The sequence below is a fragment of the Perissodus microlepis genome, chromosome 8 (genome assembly GCF_051167445.1).
Source record: "Perissodus microlepis isolate ML-2025 ecotype Zambia chromosome 8, ASM5116744v1, whole genome shotgun sequence".
NCBI lineage: Eukaryota > Metazoa > Chordata > Actinopteri > Cichliformes > Cichlidae > Perissodus > Perissodus microlepis.
In genome coordinates, this window is record NC_140468.1 from 14,467,691 (window position 1) to 14,489,306 (window position 21,616).

Sequence of the window (21,616 nt, forward strand, 5' to 3'; positions counted from 1 at the left end):
CAAAGCTGGATGAGCCATTGGGGAAAGAGGATCAGTGGATTGGTTGTGATCCCTGCCCGATTCAGTACCATCTCACTTTTCTGCTCAGCGTTGTGCCTGTGACCTGCTGTGTGCAAATTCCGCCTGGAGAAAGCTGGAAATTGCACATTGAAGTGTAGGAAAATAACACAATTAAGAACGGCTGCAGCAGTGCAATCCAGCGTGTGCGTTGCATAGAGAGGACAGGATGCTGCTGAGGCCTCCACTGACAATGTGAAATATGTGACATGAAACACAGAGCAGTAATTTATCATTTCGCCGAACGCTTCTGCGCCAACGCGACCCTTCGATCCCCGGAGAGTTTGCAGGTTGGCGAGTGCAACTCTCTTCACAGTCCACCTCTACTGGAATAAAAAGTTACTGTCTTATTATAACTCGGATGGCTGAGATTCAGCTGATGTTAAGACACAAGTAACCAATATTTAGTTTGAGGAGAACCAATTTTGTAGAAACTTGGACTTGAATACAGACTGGACTTTTTCTGGGTTCCTCAATGAGAGCGAAAAATTGGTGTTACTTTTCAACTTCTAAATCACGAGAGAAAAACATAAGCAACATATCCAAGAAAACGGACTTTGACAGCACAATTGATCAGCTGAAAAGGTGTACAAGTGTAGCTGCAGGCTGAATCGTATCCTGCCTAAACTCCAAAACAAGCTGTTATTGCTCAGTGGACTGTACTTAACTACCTGTTAGCTTACATCGCCATGAATCACACAGTGAAAGTAAAAAAGGACACAGACAGAGCAGTATGTGGTAATTGCCTTTATTTAAGCCAAGGTCTTTAATCCCCAGCAACATGTAGTTCCCCTCTGTAGTTAAAGATAATCCTTTTTTTTTTAAAGAGCAGAAGGTTTGACTCTTATGCAACACTTCACAAAACAATCATATATGCAGGTTTAGTTGCAAATGGGACTTGGGGACAAGGTTATTGAATTAAGACTTAATTAAGTTATGCATCATAAGCAAGGGGCAAGCTCCACGGCTGAAAAGAAAAAGAGCCTTTCCTGTATGTGCTGGGTCGTAAAAAGGGACATTAAAATGGTAAAATTTGCAACAAACAAAAACAGATATAAAGAGGTGACAGGGACAGGCCATGTAAACACGATGTTTATTTCATTGGCAGTAATGGAACTCGCAGTGAAATAAACCTACATACAGTCAAGACTCAAACAGAACACCTTTAAGTATTCAGAAGACACACAGAGGTGTAGTCACAGCAGGGAAGCCACTGATTCCAGCGGATTCAAAGAAACATGTCTTCAAAGTACTCATCAAACTCTTCCTCCCTGAAGAGACACAACAAGCAAAACACAGAAATGTAAGTTCCTGTCATGCATGATACTGACACAAACTGTTAGATGCTTCTTATGGGGGGACCGCAGCATAACTCGGTCAGTGTCAGTTCTCTATACAGCATAAAATGATGTTGACAACACTGATCCAGAACACAAACAAATACACAGTGAGGGGCAGAAGCAAGAGAGACTGAACATTTTTAAACAAAGCAAACAGACCTGAAATGCACTTAAGTTACCCACTATCGCTTTCTTGACTGAAAGTAGAACCCAATCTATACGAATGTCAGATTTGTAAGAGGCAGGTCTTTATGTTCTCCCTGACGTTATTTTACATTAAAATAACATCAATAATATTCATTACACAGATTATAAAACCCAAACTAGCACAGCCAATATTTTGAGTAATAAGCCATTTGCTGCCAGTGAAATGGCTCAGAAGCATTACCATCATTATCCTATCAAAGCTCGGTGGAAGTTGACATAAACGTGTTCAAGATTTTGTGAGCAGCTTTACGCAGTGTATGTAAGCAGCTCTCATAGTGCTATATAGGCAGCAGTAACCCATGTAACTGTGACAAACGGGAAGCTTAAAACGAGCACTAACTGTTAACCTCACCTCGACTTTTCCTCCACTGCAGGGGCAGGTCCTCGCCAGTGGTCGCCTTCTGATTGGTCCTCTGGCTCATCCCCAGCGTCAGAGTCTAGTAGGAGAGTTTCAGAGAGCAGTCAGTCGCACTCACAGCAAAGAAAAACTGGGTCAACCGGTAACCTTTGCTCATCAGTTTCAAGCTACATTGTAGCCACAGCCACCCTGGGGCGCCCTGACAGAGGCGAGGCTGCCGGACACTGGCGTCACCGGGCCCTCTGAACACCACCAGTAGGCAACGGGTGAAGTGTCTCGCCCAAGGACACAACGACCGAGACTGTCCGAGCCGGGGCTCGAACCGGCAACCTTCCGATTACAAGGCGACCTCCCAACTCTTGAGCCACGATCACCCCCCCGATAGTCTTTAGCTCTTTAATAGAGAAAGACCTCAGTTAGAGGGGTGGATGGAGTGTTTTGACCCAAATCACCTCCACCATGCGCATAACACACCCACTGAAACCCTTTATTAATATAAATGTAAAGAGTTGACATTTTCCTTTAATTTGTCACTCATATAGCCTCTGATCAACCAGTGAATGTTTAGGAAGTAAACTCTAAACCCTGCAGAAAAAAAAATTGTTCTTCTTCAAGAACGTGGCCTATTTCCTCCTTCACAAATTTATTCAGAAACAAGTTTTGGCAGGTTGTAGTAGACAAATATGTTATCAGCATAAGCCACTAATTATGTGATGCTATACTGGGCCAAAGCAGCATATTTTTCCATTCATTTTCCCTGGCATTAATATATAAAGTTTCTAGGGCACAAAGTGCTTCCCTGATATTAAAAATCTCTGCCCCCTCTTTGAAAGTGCTGCTTATACATTACACTAAATACCAGAGTCCGAAATTTAATCTTCTCCAACCTTATACAATTGCTTTGAGCATGTGTGACGCAGAAAGAAAGCATAAGAGTTTTTGTGTATGGACCTGCATGTGGAACTCAGTGACATAACCTCAGAGTGTACACCTCCACCTACCAACCCATTTATCCAGCCAGACCTTGGCTGAACAAACAGAACAGGGACAAGGGGGCAAAGTCATACCTCACTTCATGCTGTTTCCAGTAAAGTTAAAAAAAACATACAAGAAAAAGAAAAAAGAAAGAAAGAACGGAGACAAAAAGCATGCTGAGAAAAACACAGATCTGCTGTCTGTTATAACATTAACTACAGGGCTTATGGGAGTGTCAGGGTGCTTTCACTGCAGAAGTTTGGAGGAGAGTTTCAGTTCAGCGCTCAGGTGAAGGAGATCATAAACTCAGATTTCAACATTGAAGAGCTAAAAAAGTTTTGTGCAACATTTGTAAATTTGGAAAAAATTAAAAGATATGTAAGATAGGTGACCTATCATAATGTCAAAATGGCAAATTTCACCAAAAGGTTTAGGGATCTGTGCATCCCTACCTCTTTTTAAAAATGCGTTTGTGGGTCTGTGTGCATCAGGCCATCGTGACATTACCTTTATCCGAGTTTTGCAATTCCACTGAGCTGCTGGAAGAGGTGGAGCGGTCTATAGAGAAACACAGAGAGGCAACGATCAGAGTCACAGCTACCGGCCTTTGCTGACCTTAATGAACACTTTAAAAATACTACGTGCATGACTTGCCACACTGTTGGCCACACTGATGCCAAATATCCTTGGGCAAGATACTAAATAACCCCAAGTTGCTCTTCGATGCCTCCACAGGAGGATGAATGTGTGTAAATGTTAGATAGAAAGCACTTACACAGAAAAAGCATGGAAAAAAATGGATGAGCAAAGTTTTACAAAGCTCTGGGAGTGCTCAGTCAGGGCACAGAAAAGCTCTATATTAGAACTAGTCCATGTACCATTTATAACAGCCGATAAATCAAAATTAAAGCGACAGTGGAGAGACACCCTTCAACTGTGTTATGAGCGTTAACATTGCACATTCTGTCCACCAGAGGGCACTCTGCATGCAACTTCCCTGCTGGCTACACATTTTGCATAATTGCTAAAAACATAAACCTGACTCCTACAGCACCACCTATGGGTGCAGTACTTCCAGTTTAATGTGGTGGGGGAGGATAAACTGTATGTTTTTAGTTATGAATGTTTTTGCTGCACAAACAATTTAGTGAAAGAGGAAAAAACAGAACAAATAATAACAGTTTTAAAGCTTGGAGCTCTTGTAATAAAATAAGATGAGATCAAATGGAAATTATGGCAACAACAAAAAAAACTAAATGTCAAACACAAAAGAAAAATTGGTATTACATAATTTCAAAGAACATAATGCAAACAAGGTTGCTCCCAAGGGTATTTTTTTCATCCTATTACTGTTTTAAATGAAAGCTTATTTAGAAAGAAGAGCAGAGGAGTTTTACCTCGGTGCTTCTTGTGTTTGTGCTTCTTCGAATGTGACGACGATCTCTTATTCTTCTTTGTTTTTGCTTTCGCTGGCTTCTGGTTCTGATCCAAGAGCATTTTAGTCTTTGGTTTTGCTTTCACCTCCTTCCTCCTGAACAGAATCACAAATTGACCAAACCGTCAGCCAAGTCACTGTTTCAAATGCTATTACGTGAAACCCTTCGTGTGGGTTGAATGGCACATCCAAAACACGAGTAAACTGCGGCTTTAATGACAACATCTAATACAAGACTTCCAGCCATCCTTCAGCAGCTAAAGCGACGCTATAATGCACACAGCTGCTTCCAGATTCAAAAAACTGTGATAAAATCATGACACTCTGGTAAGGTCAGACAGGAGATATGAATCATGTTTTGAATTCTAAACCTCTGCATGCAACAAAACAACACGTGCTGACTGTCCATGGTGACCTGGCCTACTTTTAGCAGATGAGCGCACTCTCAGAAATCAGTCTTCACGGGCAAACAGAGCTACATGTTCATGTAAAAGGCGAAGTGAAAGTCAGCTTACTTGTGATGGTAGTTGAGTTTGAAAGAGCATTCAGGGCAAAGTCCTAGAACAGAAACAACATGACATATTCACATCTATTGTAGCGGCTCTAAAAATAGATCCACTGTTACTCCTGTGATTGTTATTATAGTGACAGTGTCAGGGTGCTTCTGTGTTAATGCTCACACTTTTTGTAACTACTAAACTAAGCTACTGTATGTCTATTATTTAGTGGTTGAAAATGATGCTTCTATAGAAGATACAGTAACTGCAGCATCACCCCGGTGTACACTGAGAAAATGTTCAGCCTGATTCATATGCAGTGCTGAGTCTTCAAAAGTCTTGGGTCACCCTTCATTTCTTTATATTTGGCTTCCAAGAAGCTTCCATTTCCAGAGGAACGTTTGTTTTTTTCAAGCAATTTAACACTGAACTCTGAATAATTCCCATGTGGGAAAAGTCACCTCACCCAACCGATGAACCAATATAGTACCTATACATGACACACAGCTTTATCAAAGGACAGATTTAAAATCGTTAAATATGTATCCCGTCGCAAAAACACATAACTAATTGTCATTTCCTTAGTCGAATTGATGGAAAAAAGCAAAAATGACACAATTTGATCAAAGCTAACACCGTTCAAGACGCAGTAACTTGAGCCTGGGTTCGAATCTGACCTGTGGCCCTTTGCTGCGTCTTCCCTCCTCTGTCTCCACCATCGCTATCTAATAAAAAAATGTTAAGAGTCTTTAAGTAGTAATATTTTTGCTGGAAGCTATTAGCTTAAACCTTGGCATATCCCAGCATGTTATGCAATGTGTCCTTAAAAAAAAATTGATCAAACTGGACAAAAGGAAAGGGATGATCTGGACAGAGAACAGAACAAAAACAGCCAACATCTGAAGAAGAGCCTTGAATGTCCTTCAAGAAGCCTGGAGAACTATTCGTGAAGACTACTTAAAGAAAAGAGAAGAAAGCCTGAATAAGAGAGCTCAGGCTGTGTTGAAGAATAAAGGTGGTCACACTAAATATTGACTTTCAAGCTTGTTAGAACTGTACAAACTCTCTCTTTTTTGCACATTTTTAATAGATCTATGGACCCATTTTCCTCGCTACATATAAAGAAAAGAGCGGTGGCTCAAGATTTTTGCTCAGCAGTATATAACAGTATTGCGCACATACAAAGGGAATGCTGTTGATAAAAACGAATCATCTGTGTATAAAATACAGAGAAGAAAGCACGAAAGAACCCGGTGGAGCTCGTTTTTCTCCCAAAACACAAAAAAAAGATTCATAATAACTCTGCTCATGAACCAATGCATCATCATCCTTATGGATTATATTTGTCCAGTAAAGCTGAGGCACTGGGGTTGCCAAATCACGTTTCATTACTGTTTAAACAATAGGGACTGTCTAAAGAATGAATTTTAATTTGGCACAAAGTGGGATTTTTTCTTGTGAGGAGAAAGAACCTGGATGTGACCTGTAAGACCAGCTTGTTAAAAGAGTCTTTCATTTCCTGCTTAACTGACTCCTCCAACTACAGTAATTATTTTCAGCAGTATAATAACCTGAAGGGGGATTATTATGACTAAGGTCATAGATAGGGACCATTTGCTGGGCCACAGCCACACCTTTTCCAAAAAATGAGGCTATAAAATAAAGAGATAATTCTCTTCTTTTTTTCCTTACTGAGTTTGACCAGTGCGTTTCTCTTCTCCCCGTGTTCAACGTAGGCAAAATTCACCTCCCAGCTTTTGAGGCCTTCCTCCTTCTCGCAGCGCTTGTTTCCACACTGGAACTGACCTGGAACGTGAAGAAGCTCACATGTACAAATCTGAATATTTCACATGTTTACACTCATGTCTGCTTTTTTTTGTAAGCTTTCTTGTTAACACCAATTCATGAAGAAGACCAGCAAAGAAATGCATTTTTAATTGATATAATTACTGAGTGAGGGCTCGAATGAACTGCAGGCAACTTATGATGAATGTTCGTGTGAAATTCAAACCTTTACACTAGAAAAGCGAACAGAATAAAAAGGATGTGTTTTAGTAGTGACACAGACTAAGAATCTCCAAAAAGATTCTGTCAGGCAACCTTCAAACCCTGCTGCTCACTTTTACCCACCGCAGTCTATCTCTACACCCCTTCCTCCTTATCCCCTTTCTCCTTCTCATCTCCCTTTCTTCCCCTCGTCTCATCCCTTCAGGCCTCCCTCCAGCCGCTGTACAGGCTGCCTGTTATCCCCAGAGGAGCTTAAGGTGGCATTGATCTGGTCTCCGGGGTTCCTCCAGATTGCAGCAGAGGGAGCGAATGCGTCAGAGCCATCCAGTCTTGGCACGAATTCCTAACTCCGTGAGAGGAAAGTGATGCCTGCCCTCACCTGGAAAGGATTGCGACTCTGTAAACATTCAGGTGAGATGACGCAGGGCTCGTGGACTCGGGCCACTTTGAGCCATAGGGCGGACTCTCTCTTCACGTGCTGTATGAGATTAAGATCCAGTGACGTCAGCTTAGAAGAAGACACTTCTGGCTACGGTTCAAATGAGGTTTACTTGAGTTTATGTGTCAGGGGAAGACTCTGTACTTATAAAAGAGACCCGTGAAAGAATCCAACAATTTCCAGTCAAAAACACAAATATCAACTCCTCGGTGATGTCACAGAGAACGTCAGGATGTCACTAAAAGTATTTATATTACTCGAAAATGTCAGCATATCCTGTTCCTGTGACCTCAATGACGATCATGATGCCTATGAAAAAAAAATGATTTTCTTATCTGTTGTTAAAGCCGGACGTAACATGTGTAAAGACAGTCTCTAAAAGGTTCTGCTTTGCATATTAAAAATAAAGAAGCGCCCTTGAACATCATTCTGATTCCCCTTGCTCCCTTTGAGAAGCAGCTCAGTGTAAAACAGAAAAGAATGTGATTTATTCGAAGGTTACAACATGGAGCGTTCGAATGTGTGGAGCCCTCCAGCTACACACAAATGTGACCCTGGGAGAGTGGAGCCAATATAAATCTGTTTCCAGGCAATTTCTTTGACAAATAAATGTCAAAAACTAAATACAATCAAGGCCAGGAAGCAGTTTGTCAACGTATTTCTGATAGTTTTCAGTCCCTAGGCCCAAAAATTTCAAACTTGAAACCTTACAACAAGTCCCCGGTACTGTATTTGGAAAACCGGTTTAAAACAAAAAACTGGGATGCAGAGAGAATTGCTGTTTTATAAAACAAGTTTTATACACAATGATGGAGTGGTGGCCTGACCGGGGTGGCACACCGCTTCTTTTTACCCAAAGCCAACTGCGGTAAGCTTTTAAAAAAAACTGACGGATGGACGCGGGCTATATCGGGTTTTCTGATGAAAGAAAAGAAGGATTTCAACTGTTGAGAGGTGCCAGGTATTTTTTTTTACACATCAGGTGAGCCTCACGTGCCACATGAAAGAGAAAAAGAAAAAAGCTGATGAATCCAGTTAGGAGAGGAAACTCCGGTCCTCCTACGTCATTGGTTAATAATGCCACCAGCCAGTGACCCGAGATCAAGACGGATAACTACCACAGGACAGATGGGTGCACGATTAACACTGACTGGATGATGTCAAAGGGAGTGACCTGAACTAGCGTGCATTCACTTTTTATTCACTCTTGGATAACTGCCAAGTCCACACGATGATGCGAAATGACACATTTGTCTGGGTTTTTTCCCCTTCTATCAAAGGGATTGCTATCAGACCAGACGTGCCACGCTGGGTTAGACAAAAAAAGATCCAATCCACTTTCATGTGAAGCTACAACAAGGGAGCCAATTAACTTAGATTAGCACCGTGTGGAACACACATTAGCAGAGCTGCACACAGAACCACACCTTAGTCTTGCTGTTCATTTTTCCCTGTGGTCACTAGCGGTGCTGCAGTAAAAAATTTAAAAAAATTATTCATTAAAAATCCCCTGCAGCCAAAGGACCACTATTATGAAAAACTATTTACAGGACACAACCAACCGAGCACAAACATGGACAGTAATTGCTCTTGGCAGGCATCCAGCTGAGCGAAGTCACTGAACACACTTAAAAGTCTAACACATCAATCCCATAAAAACTTTTTCTTAAAATCACAAATACCAATGCTTGTAGTTTGTTTTCTTTTACTTTTTAATTAGTAAGATGAAGAGATTTTGATTTTCTATGGACAGAATTTCTAGGCACAGCCAGGTTGCGGAGTGTCTCTGCGTTGGTGGGCTCAGGATCTCATCTCTGTGTTTTGTGGATTATCAGGCTATGTTGGCTTCATGAGAAGGTGGCGTGAAACTCGCAGCGGAACGGTTCGAGGTCACTTGTGAGGACAGTGGGAATGAGAATTAGCACCTCCAAGTGTGACGCCAGATAAAGGTGGAGTGCCCACTCTGGGTCTGGACGAGTTGGTGCCCCAAGTGGAGGAGTTGTTCCCAAGCGAGGGGAGGGTGGAGCGGGAGATTGACAGACGGACTGGTGTGGTGTCAGCAGTGATGCGGGCGCTGTAGCAGTCGCTTGTGGTGAAAACAGCGACGCTGTCGATTTACTGGTTGAGCTATGTTCACACCCTCACCTATGGCTACGAGCTCTGGGTAGTGACTAAAAGAATGAGATCGAGTAATTGGTTTTGAAGGGCGGCTGAGTTCTCCCTTAGAAATAAGGTAAGGAGCTCAGTCATTCGGGAAAGGTTCGGAGTAGAGCCGGTACTTCTCATTATTAAATGGAGCCAGTTGAGGTCGTTTGGCATCTTGGGCGCCTCCTAGGCGAGGGCACATCTAAGACATGCTCTCTCGGCTGGCTTGGGAACACCTTTGTGTCCCCCGCCCGGATGAGCTGGAGGATGTTAGCGGAGAGAGAGAGAGGCTGCTTAGACTGCTACTCCTAAGAGGCAGCAAACAGACTGATGAATAGAGATGAAGAGATGCTGGCAGGCGGACTTTATTGCCATAAGACAAACAGACAGAGAGATGATACACGTCAACTCCTGTTTCTTAGGGTCAGGGCTGTAAGCAAAAGCAAATATCACGATCATCACAAAGCTGCTTGTCACATGCAACAGCTTCTACTGCTGCACAGTGAGCTGACTCTGTTCAAAGATACATAGACTGTACTGTACTCTTAAATAACTCAAACAGATCTGCCCCAGCCCAAAATGACCCTTCAGATCATTTAGTGACTGAAAAGCTTGTGAGCATGCAGACTTCAGGTGGTCACTGTGAGTGTCTGCATCCGCTGTTGTTTTTCAGCTAAATCTTGATACTCACCAGGACTCTAACCTTACCTATTCCCAAAGTGAAATGCCTTCAATAAAAGTGCAGCCTGTGGAAAATATATGGTTCCCTCAGGCAGACTTTTCAAATATTGGAAATGTAACTAGGAATCAGATGGATGCTTCTCTGACCACCCACTCCCACCCCTGATGCTTGATCAGGTTTAGCCTGTTTTTTTTTATGGGGTCTGTCTTCCACGATGACTTTGAGTTCAGTGCTCAGACTAAATAGCATTGCAAAGTACTATGAAAGCATTCTATACTCTATCTGCACAAGAATATCTGTGTTACATCTATGTGTCCCTCTTTAAACCACAGAGAAATATTCAAATTTTGACATTTGTAGGGTGCACTCTGACACTCACACTTTGAAACAATAGGAATGGAGACAGTGACACCGGCCGCTGTTAGACTGGGAAACTCTGAAAGCTTTGAGCACTGTCGGATAATGAGCTTCCACTTCTCACACTTAAAATACACTCAGTTACTTCTCTGGAGCTGGTGTATTTTGTCTGGCAAATGAGAGCCCAGCAGGATATACTTACTACGTGCAAAGCCTGCCTAGAACACAGGCCGAGCCGAAGGAATCATTTAAAGCAACAGAAATGATCTCACCCCTTAAATTAAATTGGCTTGTCACTTTTGTTTTATTTAAATTGAAAGGAAACCACCAGGATGTAGAATAGTATATAACATTATTTGAATTTGCTCATTTAAGGGTGGAGTAATTGCTTTATATGAACCTGACAACAACAAATAAATGTAGATGGAGCAGAGTAAGGATCAAACGTTTAGATAAGCAAACAGAAGAAAATCCAGGACAGAGCAAAATGAAATAAGTAAAAATGTGACACCAAACAATGAAAAGCCCAAAAAAGGAAACTGATTATCATATCAACTAAATCAGCATGTCGTGGCACCCTTTTTGCGACCGTAAAATAATTAAATCAACCAATCTGTGGTTGCCTGTTAACTGCACTGAATTTTTTCACTGCAAGTTGCTGCAGTGATCAGTTGGTCGCCCACAGTTTGAGCCTGCAACACCCACAGCGTGTGGTCGACAGCTTTCAAACGCAAAACAGTTGCATAGGTTGCCAGTTGGGAGGCAACTTGTCTCAAAACAGTTGCAGACTGACTGTGACTGATTGTGACTCTCTGTGACAGATTGGTGAAGGTTTGCAAATAATCTCATTTACAAACGCAGACAGATTGACCCCAGCTGATTATTGGCAATGTGCGCCAGTGAGAACAGCTTTACAGTAGTTGACTTGACTTAGCAGATCCCAGCAGTAATTTTAATTTGATATTATATAACACTTGTAGAGGAATTTCTGGCTAAACTCTGAATGCTAGAAACATCAATTTCTGTGTCTAAACAGCAGATTTTTGCAATACAACACAGTTCATTGCCCTATTATCATAAACAGATTGGGGTCAAGTTAGCAATTGCATGCAATCAATTGCAAACTAATAACATCTAAATGTGGTTTTAACGCCAGTGATTGCAAGCAGTCGCAGACCTGGCCCTAATTTTGTTTTGCCAATCTTCAACCACTCATTGAAGTGTGACAGTAGTATAATGCTTAACAATAGTCATGCCACAGTGCAAGCTAAAAGTGGCTTCACATCGGCTACCAGTGGCATTTATTCCAAGTCAGCAGGAGCTGGGTCAAACCTAACTCCTGCTGTGTCAGTGTGTACCCTGACAGGAGGCCCACCTAGCCTCAGCTATTTTGTTTATGTTTTTATTCTTGAACTTTAAAGTAACTGTCTTCTGATTGGCTGCCCCGCATATTTAAAAATGAACAGCAAGTGGTTCATGCTTGTGTGTTTGCAGTCAAGAGCACGAAAAAAAAAAAGATGTTCATAGCAGTCTCACCTCATTTTCTGAAACTTTGCTCATTGTTTATATGAATATGTCACTATTGCAATGGTATCATATCTATTTCATAGGCAGAGGGTGAATACATGTCCATGTGCCCTCCATGGAAAGCCACAGTCCACAGTTATACTCGCTTGTATGCAACCAAGTATAACTCTAGAAGTTTTCATGCTACTCTCCCAAATACAAATGACAACTTCTGTTTAGAAAAAAAAAGAAAACCAAGAAGGTACCTTTAAGATCTGTTAATATGAGACATTTGTAGCTTTCTCTTATATTCAACTACAGGAATTCATGTGGAATTTTCAGAAGTATAAAGGCACCGAGATGAGAAAAAGAAAGTTATCAGCAAGGACTAGAAGCACATCTCATTCTTCAAAAAAAATCTGCAGCAAGACTCCAGTGGGAGGATAACCTGTGATCCCCCCCAAAAAGAAGAGAGAATGAAACCTTTTGGTACTGTGCACTCCTTGATCCAATATAACACTATAGCAATGAAAAGAAAGGTCAGTGTTCTTCGTGATCCAACCTTATTGGATGGAGACTAGTCAGCATTATCCACCAGCATGATCTGAGGTGCACAGAAAGCAGCGATGATAAGGGGATGGTTTCCAAAAAAGGTATTCATGCCAGAGCAAAAGTAAAACGTGGCCATCGGAGGTGGTACAAGATCAGTTTAATTGACGGGAAGCAGTACTACACACGAGCTCGGACTAGCAACACTTAGTCCAAGTGGAACTGCTGGTAATTGAACAATAAATCAAAAACTTTCACGTTGATGACTCGCCAACAGATTGTTGCCAAGATTCAAGTGTCTGTGATTGATGACACTCTATATCAGCTTACAAATCAAATCAAACTCCTGTTATACTCAATCCATGACAAAGACTTGCACCAGTGTATTCTTCACGTCTGAACGGGGGCGTCAGGCCCAACTTACAGAATTTATTTAGTATTGATCTCACTGGAGAGGGTTTAGAGTCCCATGCTCTAAACAGTACTTAAGGAGCATGTCTCTAGTAATTATTAATGTCCACAAATCACAGCTGAGGCAGTTAAAGTGCAGTGCATCTGACCTATTCTAATCCCACTTCCTGTAGAGTACTGCTACATGGCTTGAACTGTCAGTTCAAGATTACACTGTCTTAATCCGGAACAACATATTGGTTTAGTCAGCTTTCCCAGACACGCTGTTTGTGTGTTTGTGAGGTTGTACTGGTATAAACATAATTATAATAATAATTTAAATGTTAAATGACTCTGCATATGTGTATGTGTGTATATGAGATTGTGTATGTGTGTGAAGCTCACTTGTTTAATGAGCTGTCAAGGCAGGCTCCCTTGCTGAGCAGCAGCTATTGTCCTTCCAGGTAAACTTATAAATACCACTGTCACACAAACGCAGCGGTAGACAGAGAGGTGTTGTACTAATCCTGAGCAATAATAGCAACAGTAATCATGGAACCACTGCCAAACCATCAAGCTAGTCCAGCGCTATCAGAAAGCTACAGTGTTGGGTATCAATGGACAGATTAATCCGCGGCTGCTTAAGATGGGAAGCCACAAGCAAACACGGAAAGAAAATTCAGATGAAAGGTCAAATTGTTTAAAGATTTATGACGCCATTCTGGAAAGCCATAAAGTCAAACCAAATTGCAGCAGGCAGATTTTTTTAAAGAGCCTGACATGTGGAGAGACTCCTGAGGGGAAGCACCAATCATAGGTGATGTACTGCTGTGTGAATTGTCTTTATCTCTGTCTCCATCTAGTGGAGAAGGATGTGAAGTGTGGGTGAGAAAGCTATAATCCCACTTCACTATGGTTCACTGAGGTTCACTAAAATGTGAATTTAGAGCATCACTGCAAGCAAAAACGTCACAAATAGTATTTAAAATATCCCGTTTTCCAACACCTCCCTGAATCCGGACTTTATGTCAGCATTACATAGAATATTATGTAATAAGGATTCGGTTCCGGCCTCTTGATTAAATCGGATCTCTTTGCTCAACAAATATGCTTTTTACTGCAATTTAAGATCACTTCTCCCCTTAGGGGTCGTCACAGCAGATCATCTTCCTCCCTTCACCCTATCACCACCACCACCCTGCATATCCTACATGCTGCCTTTCCTGTCTTCCTCCCCTCACTCAACCAGTCGTGGCAGATGGCTTCCCCTCCCACAGCCTGGTTCTGCTGGAGGTTTCTTCCTGTTAAGCGGGAGTTTTTCCCGTCCCACCGTCGCCTTGCTCAAAGGGGGTAGTCTGATTAGTCTGATATTATTAACCTCCTAGGACCTACATATGTGGGTTATTTAGACCCAAATACTCAATTTTGCTCTACAAGGGCCTGATATCCACTTACGAGGACATTATACTGCTACTGTTCTATCAAAATTTTAAATGAATATCCTCATATGTGGCTCTTATTTTTCTTAAAAACAAAAATAAGGTAAAAAATAAATAAAATCTGGTAATTCTTTGTTTTTACACTCATCGGGCCCCAATCAGCCCAAATACCAAAGAGAAATTAAAAATGCATGTCGTGGAAGAGTTCGGGTCTTAGGAGGCTAATATTGTGTATTACTGTATTATTGTAGGGTCTTTACCTTACAATATAAAGTGCCTAATTTCTAATCTTGTCCATCCTGATAACTCCCATTTAAAAATATAAGCATCTCCAGCTTGGCTTCTTTCTACCTTTCGTTCTTCCTTCTGTCACAAATCACCCCTGACACTCGTCTCCACCCACTCCACCCTGTGAGCTCTGCATTATTTTGGATGGTTGACCCCAGGTATTTTATTCTACCTTCACTACCTTTGCTCCTTGCAGCATGACTGTTGCACCTGTCCCCTTTACACACACACACACACACACACACACACACACACACACACACACACACACACACACACACACACACACACACACACACACACACACACACACACACACACACACACACACACCTACTCTGTGTTGCTTCAACTGACTTGCATCCCTCCTCTCCCCAGAGCATACCTCCACCTCTCCAGGCTGTTTTCCATCTTATTCTCTTCCTTATTCTCACTACGAATCAAATGCAAGTGCTCGACACAGCAACATTAGCAGGAACATGCAAGCATATAACAGGTGTATGCCATACCTTTTCCAGAGACGACTTCATTCTCTGTCCGCCATCGAAATCCAAACTGTTGGGCACAGATTTTTTAAATGAGCATAAATGAGCAAAATCATATACACGAAACCGACTAATGCATCAGATCACTTTTCCATCCATATAGCTTGCAAGCCATAGCTGTGTTGTCCCCACCTTTTAATGCTTATTAGTTTTCAAAGGCAGTTGGATCAGAAAAAGAACTGAGAATATAAGGACTGCATATATTTGTGTTTATTCACCCATGCACTCTTATTATTAAATGCTGTGCATGCACATTAACTTGTTAATGTAAACACATCTATAGTAAGTGGTGTCCTTTTGACCCGACGTATTGCAACTCGCAGGCGTTTTAGAATAACTAGTGAATAAATCAAGTGCACAACCTTTTTAGTGTTGAGCGGCTTGGACTTTTTAAATTGAAATGTTTCAATTTACCTACAGTGCCTCCGATAAACATAGATAATTCCAGGTATTCTGTATTGTGCGCCATGTCGGAGGTGTAAGCGTAAAAGAGATGTGTGCACAGAAAACTCATCAGCACAAATGCAGGAGATACTGAGCTGGGCCACACATGTGCCACTTTTCATCAGTTTTAAACGTTGGCCTCGCTCCAAAAAGGCTCAGCGATCACTGGAGACAGAGCAGAGCACCAGAACACATCATACCCCCAACTTCAGGCTAAAATGGGCTCGCTATTATGGAGATTAGTGAGACTTAGGTAATATTAACCTTTACACATGGCAACACTGCAGGGATAATTAGTGTAATCTTTTTTGGGATACTGGAGCAGGTCCTTGTAACGCTGATTGCTGAGGTGTCGACGGGCACTGTAATGTTATCTTATAGCACATGTAGCCGCGTCAGTGATAAATCGATTTCTAGGATTTAGAAATCGGTTCATAATTTTTGTAGTTTTGACTCCGTATACCACCAGAGTGGATTTGAAATCAAACAATCGAGATGCGACTGATCTGTAGACTTATTTTAATTGACAAAAAATAACATTAACCTATCAGGGGGACAGTAGAAAGTTTAGGAGTAGTGGACAGCTCAACAACACTAAAAAGCCTGAAAGACCCACAGAAGATGGCTTTGACAGTGCTTCACAGAACAAATGGATAATGACCCAAAGTATGGTGCAAAAGCACCCTGAGAGTTTCATCTGCTCTCCACTCAATGCAGCACGTTTTTCAGTTTAATGAAGATAAAGCTAAATGCAGAGAGACTCACAAACAAGCAGCAACCCATGGAGGCTACAGTAAAATCCTGGGAGAGCATCTCAAGAATAGAAACAGCATTTGGTGACATCAGTGGGTTCTAGGCTTCAGGCAGTCATGGACTCTAAAGGAGTTTCGTCCAAGTATTAAAAACAATATTTATATTTAAAATGATGTCAGTTTGTCCAATTAATTTTGATCCTCCGAATATGAGAGACTCTGCATAAAAGAAATGAAAACATTTGTGTAAAAGCCTCCGAATTAAAGCTGAAGTCGACACTTCCATCAGATCTTGAGTGTTTGATTTAAAGGCAACTGCTGTGACGTTCAGAGGAAAGCCTCTGTCTCTCCAACAGATTCTGAACCTAACTGTGCAAGCAGTCACAACACTGTGAACCTGGAGTTGTGTCCTGATCCTTTCCCTGTTTTACCTTCTGTTTACTTTGATTTTAACTGGCTGCTTGGTTAGATTTTGGGGAAAATAATGGCCCAAGTGTGTTACTAAGGCATGCTATAGGGGGCTAAACTTGAGACCTCAGTAATAAGGACGGGCTCACTTATTAGTAATTAAACTTTAGTACAAAAACCACAAGCATTACCTTTTGGTAATAACTGACACATGTAGTTTACTATAGTATAGTAAATGTCATGTGTGCTTAAGTTGTCAGACTGTAATTATAATCCATTCTTTGATATAGTGCAATAAATAAAACTACATAAGTAACATGACTATTACTCATGATGAGCTAACATTAGCATTCACTTTATATCAACTTTACGCTAAAGTTTATTTAACTATAAATGTATAATTTATTAAGAATGGTATCATGAAGTGCTACCTTCATTTGAACTGTAATTTAAGGTTTTAATTCCTGCACCTTGCGTGAAACTGCCTTTTTTTATATGACAATTTTTAAATGCTTTCAAATATTCAAAAATGCTATCATATCATACTACAGAAACTGCTTTACATAAGCTGTATTACTGTTTAAAAATTGGTAAGAAATCAATTATATTTCCATTCCTCTCACCTTGTTTTCCTTGTATCTGCTGAGGTCAGCTATGCAGTATTCTTTAAACAGCTTGTCATAATACTTTTTGGCCAATTCTTTTTCCCTGCCACAGAAAAAAACACCCCACAAGCAACTAAGAAAATCAGCACACACATCATTAACTAACTTCTAGTGTAACGTATAGACTTTTCAGAAGAGAACTGAACAGGTAAAAAACTAATTCATTATTACTGATGCCACTAAGTTGATCACCATGTCATGTCCTCCTCGTCCTCATCCCTCCAGAGGAAACGATGGTTTTCACGCAGCACGTCTAGATCTGTTTTGTCCTTGGCTCTACGGGGAATAAATGTAAAATGACAAAGTTTATGAGCGCGCATAAACCGAAAAACAACTTCTGCAACTATCAATTTTAATGAAATGATTAACTGGATTGCAGTGATGTATAGACATATTGTCATTATTTTGCCTGGAGTGACAGAAGCTGACTGTTCCCCAGAGTTGACTGTGAGTAAGATTACTCACGCTGAGCGCTTGAAGTCAACCATCTGTCCCCCGTAGTACAGTATGTAATCACCGACAAACTTCTTGTGCCGCTCAAACTGGAGACATCTGCTTAAGGTCATTCTGTTGTTCAATGTTAACTTTTGCAACTGTAAACAGCCTAAAATTTCCTACCGCATCACATTTTAATATCTTAAAAAGTTACGTTTCATCAGCCTCTTCGTCGTCTACTCACAGCCGAAAGAAATGATAAATTAAGAAAGGATACGGCGTTCATGGATATCAGATGGGCTCGTCTGTTCCGGGCTTCTTCTCTAAACAAAACAAAAAAACATATAAATATAAATGATGCATTTTTATCAAAAAAAAAAACAACAAAAAAACAAAACAAGATAATGTGTGATAGCTTGCAAAGTAAAAACAATCCACTGAGAGCATTTAAACAGATTGGCCCATAAGAAGTGACATTAACTGTAGTGTGCATAGGTAAAATGCGAGCAGCTAAAAGCTATTAGTACTTCTTCGATCTGCTATTAGTCACCATACCTGTCCACTTCATTTGAGTGCAAGCTGCGGTGAGCCACCTTAGAGTGGCGACCTTTCTGAAACGGCTTCTGTAAGATTTCCTCCTCATGTTTCCTGTAGAAGGTACACATAATAGCAGAAAGCTTGTGAAAAAAATGGATTAAAAACACTTGTGTTTATTCGTATTATCGTCTGTACAATCCCATCTCATTTGGTCAGCACAGATACAGTACTAGGAGTTCAGTTGAGCCAAATGTGAATAAAGCGAAAAAGTATCATTGAGCCTAAATAATTCTTTAGCCTTCATTTGACCTTTTAAGGCCTCTCTGTGAGGACTCTCCCTGTCCATCTTCATCACTGAAGTCAGAGTCATAACCGCCGCCCCCGTGAACCTGAGGAAACACAGGAAGTGATTTGTGAATCATCCACACACTTTCTGGCAAAATTAGGCATATTAGTTAAAAAATGCATGCATACGCTTGTACTGTACATCCTAACTGTGAGACATGCATTGCAACGTGTGACACAAATAGGGTAATGACTGATCTTAGAGTAAACATGACACTGTGTATTAACATCTGCTGCACACATATACACACACACACACACATATATATATATATATATATATATATATATATATATATATATATATATATATATATATATATATATACATAAAACCATTAAAGTATGCATTTCTGAATGAGGGAGGGCATTTTTGCATATTTCCTCTGATCAGTGCTTTCTCTATCTGAAACAAAACAGACTCTCCTCTTAAGACCCCATCAGTTTAAGTCAACTTTCTTTTGATTGTTGATAAAGAATGGGTTCAAACAGCAGGTGGACTGAGCTCCTATGTGCTTAAATTAACCATATTATAGATGGCTCCTCACTTTCACACCATAGAGACCCAAAGGTGGGGGAAAAAATAAAACAGAAACTCGGCTGCAGCAGTCTCACCTCATTCTTTCAAACATTAATCATATTTAATACTGTAAGGGAATAAATATAACGGAAAAGAAAGAAAACAGGAAGCATAACAGGTCAGGTTTAAGTTAACTAGAACATATTCTATGCCTTTATAGTTTGATCCAGGTCAATTTTGTCTCAGGCCAAGCATTCCTTCATAATAACTGTCTACAAGTGTCCTGTCTGACATGAATAAACAGAGAGTAGGAGAGTGATTTTATTGTTAGGTTTTTAGGTATCCACAACACTGTTTTTTGGAGAAAAGCATCTATTATCACATAATTGTCCAATAGACTTAAGACATGAAAACATAAAAACTAGAATGATCCCATTCTATTTTATTCCACAAGTGCCGGCCTCCAAATTTAGTGGGAACACAGACAGTTCTCATGTCTCATGAATGTTTCGAGCTTCCATAAAATCATCTCTTCATTTATTTAACCCAGACTGGTTGATCTAAAAGTCCATCTTAATGGATATGGGATGAATTTGACCCAGTGTCTTGCCCCAAAAGTGATCGTCTGCTGAAAAAACATAATATCCGGTTGGCCTGTAATCTGTCAAACATGTCTGCATAGCTCGATGATATCAAGTCATTTCTATCCAGAAAACACATTCCTGTCACAAGTAGAAGCTGCAATCAATATTTGGAAATGTAAATTTTATATAGCCTTTATTTATCCATGTGAAAAGTTTCCTTGACATTAAAAATGTCTTTGTCAAGAAAGATCCTGCCTTGGGTGTAGCAATAAAAGTGCAACAAATATAACAAAAATACCTATATAAAGACATTTAAAGTGGCCAGAACGGTCTGTATTGATAATAATATTGATCAAAAGGTTGGTACAATAATGCAGAGTCATAAAAAATACTTTAAAAACAGGTAATTTCTTTATGTTATATGTAACCCCTTCAGAAATCCTTTTGGCTGCAGTCTATTTATCAATATAAGCAACGATATTACCCATAGAACACACCCAGAAATCGGAAATCACATTTTAATGATGTAAAAAATATTGTTTTTGTGTAATTTATCTCTCAAAGTCACCAAATGTCTGGCTAAAAGAAGACAATTGGAGTAACTCCTACAACGAGAGACTATTGCAGCAGCTTTCCTTCACTCAGTGTGGCAGAGCAAGTGCTCAATGATGGATGAAATAGTGAACAAAGTGAGATATTTTGGAGGTCCCGTCATCAGAAACGAGCTATGACACTGTAGCAGGTGCACGACGACTCTGACTGCTGTGAATTTCACGCAGGCACGCGCTTTAGCTCGTGCTTTGACCGCTTTGGACCTGTCACGCGCCACAGACACCGCTCATCCCTGACTGTGACCAGTGAAGCAGTCACGAACCAACACGGCGTTAGTAGGCAGCACCGACACACGTATCTGTGAGGGGGATAACTGGCTGCTAACAAATACGCGAACACGTCCTCACAGCCTTGTTTGCAAAAGAAGAGACGCGACTATATCACATGTATAAAAAGTTTACCTTCACAAGATCATCCATGGCTTCTTTTTTTCTCCCTATGAACTGCCGCTGACTGTTTACAAAATGTAATCGCCATGTGATGACGTAGGAAGTAAGTCGCGGTATGATGACGCAGACCTAACGAATTATATTTAGAAGAATCTGAGAAAAATCAAGAAATAAGTCCAAGAATAATTTATCATTTCCTTTTTTTCTATGATTTTAAAGCTTACATTGGTTTGTAGTCAATAACGAGGCTCTAAAGTCTAATTCTGTGTAAGTGTAATTGGCTGATAACAGTTTCTTTAATCGGGCATCTAATTCTTTTCTAATTTATCAGTTTGTCCATCACCTAATTTATCTAATTAGCCATTTATCAGGGGGCAAGTCAGCGTCACCAGGTGAGATGAATAATCTATTGGGGATGAAAGGGGGTGCAGTACAACATCGAGCATCGACATTCATTTTAGAACAAATGGCCCAGTTACACGGATCAACCGGCAATTGATTCATATCGTTCACTTCCGCTGAGTGACACTGGAGGATGTATTTGAATTGTGGACGGAAAATAAAGAGGGCATTGTACTGTGTGAATGTTTTGAGTTTAATTCGGACTCGGGGTTATGAGTCAGTCCGGGAACAAAAATGCAGTGTTCCCTGACTTCCCATGTAACCCACCGAACCCATCAAAGGACCTCATCTAGGAAAGAAACGGCAC

The 21,616-nt window shown here is 40.7% G+C and overlaps 1 protein-coding gene across 1 annotated transcript; it reads right to left on the bottom strand.

Moving 5' to 3' along the window:
- Positions 1 to 789: 789 nt before the first annotated feature.
- On the bottom strand, positions 790 to 21,015 carry fra10ac1 (FRA10A associated CGG repeat 1). The gene is made up of 14 exons (XM_084937700.1): positions 20,920 to 21,015; positions 18,767 to 18,846; positions 18,476 to 18,568; positions 18,198 to 18,243; positions 17,951 to 18,027; positions 17,678 to 17,761; positions 17,444 to 17,528; positions 15,181 to 15,226; positions 6,562 to 6,675; positions 4,888 to 4,930; positions 4,335 to 4,468; positions 3,445 to 3,495; positions 1,957 to 2,041; positions 790 to 1,328 (listed from the first exon to the last, which is right to left on the bottom strand). The coding sequence occupies exons 1-14, from the start codon at positions 20,935 to 20,937 to the stop codon at positions 1,286 to 1,288; spliced, it is 999 nt and encodes a 332-aa protein (XP_084793826.1). The 5' UTR covers positions 20,938 to 21,015; the 3' UTR covers positions 790 to 1,285.
- Positions 21,016 to 21,616: the final 601 nt, after the last annotated feature.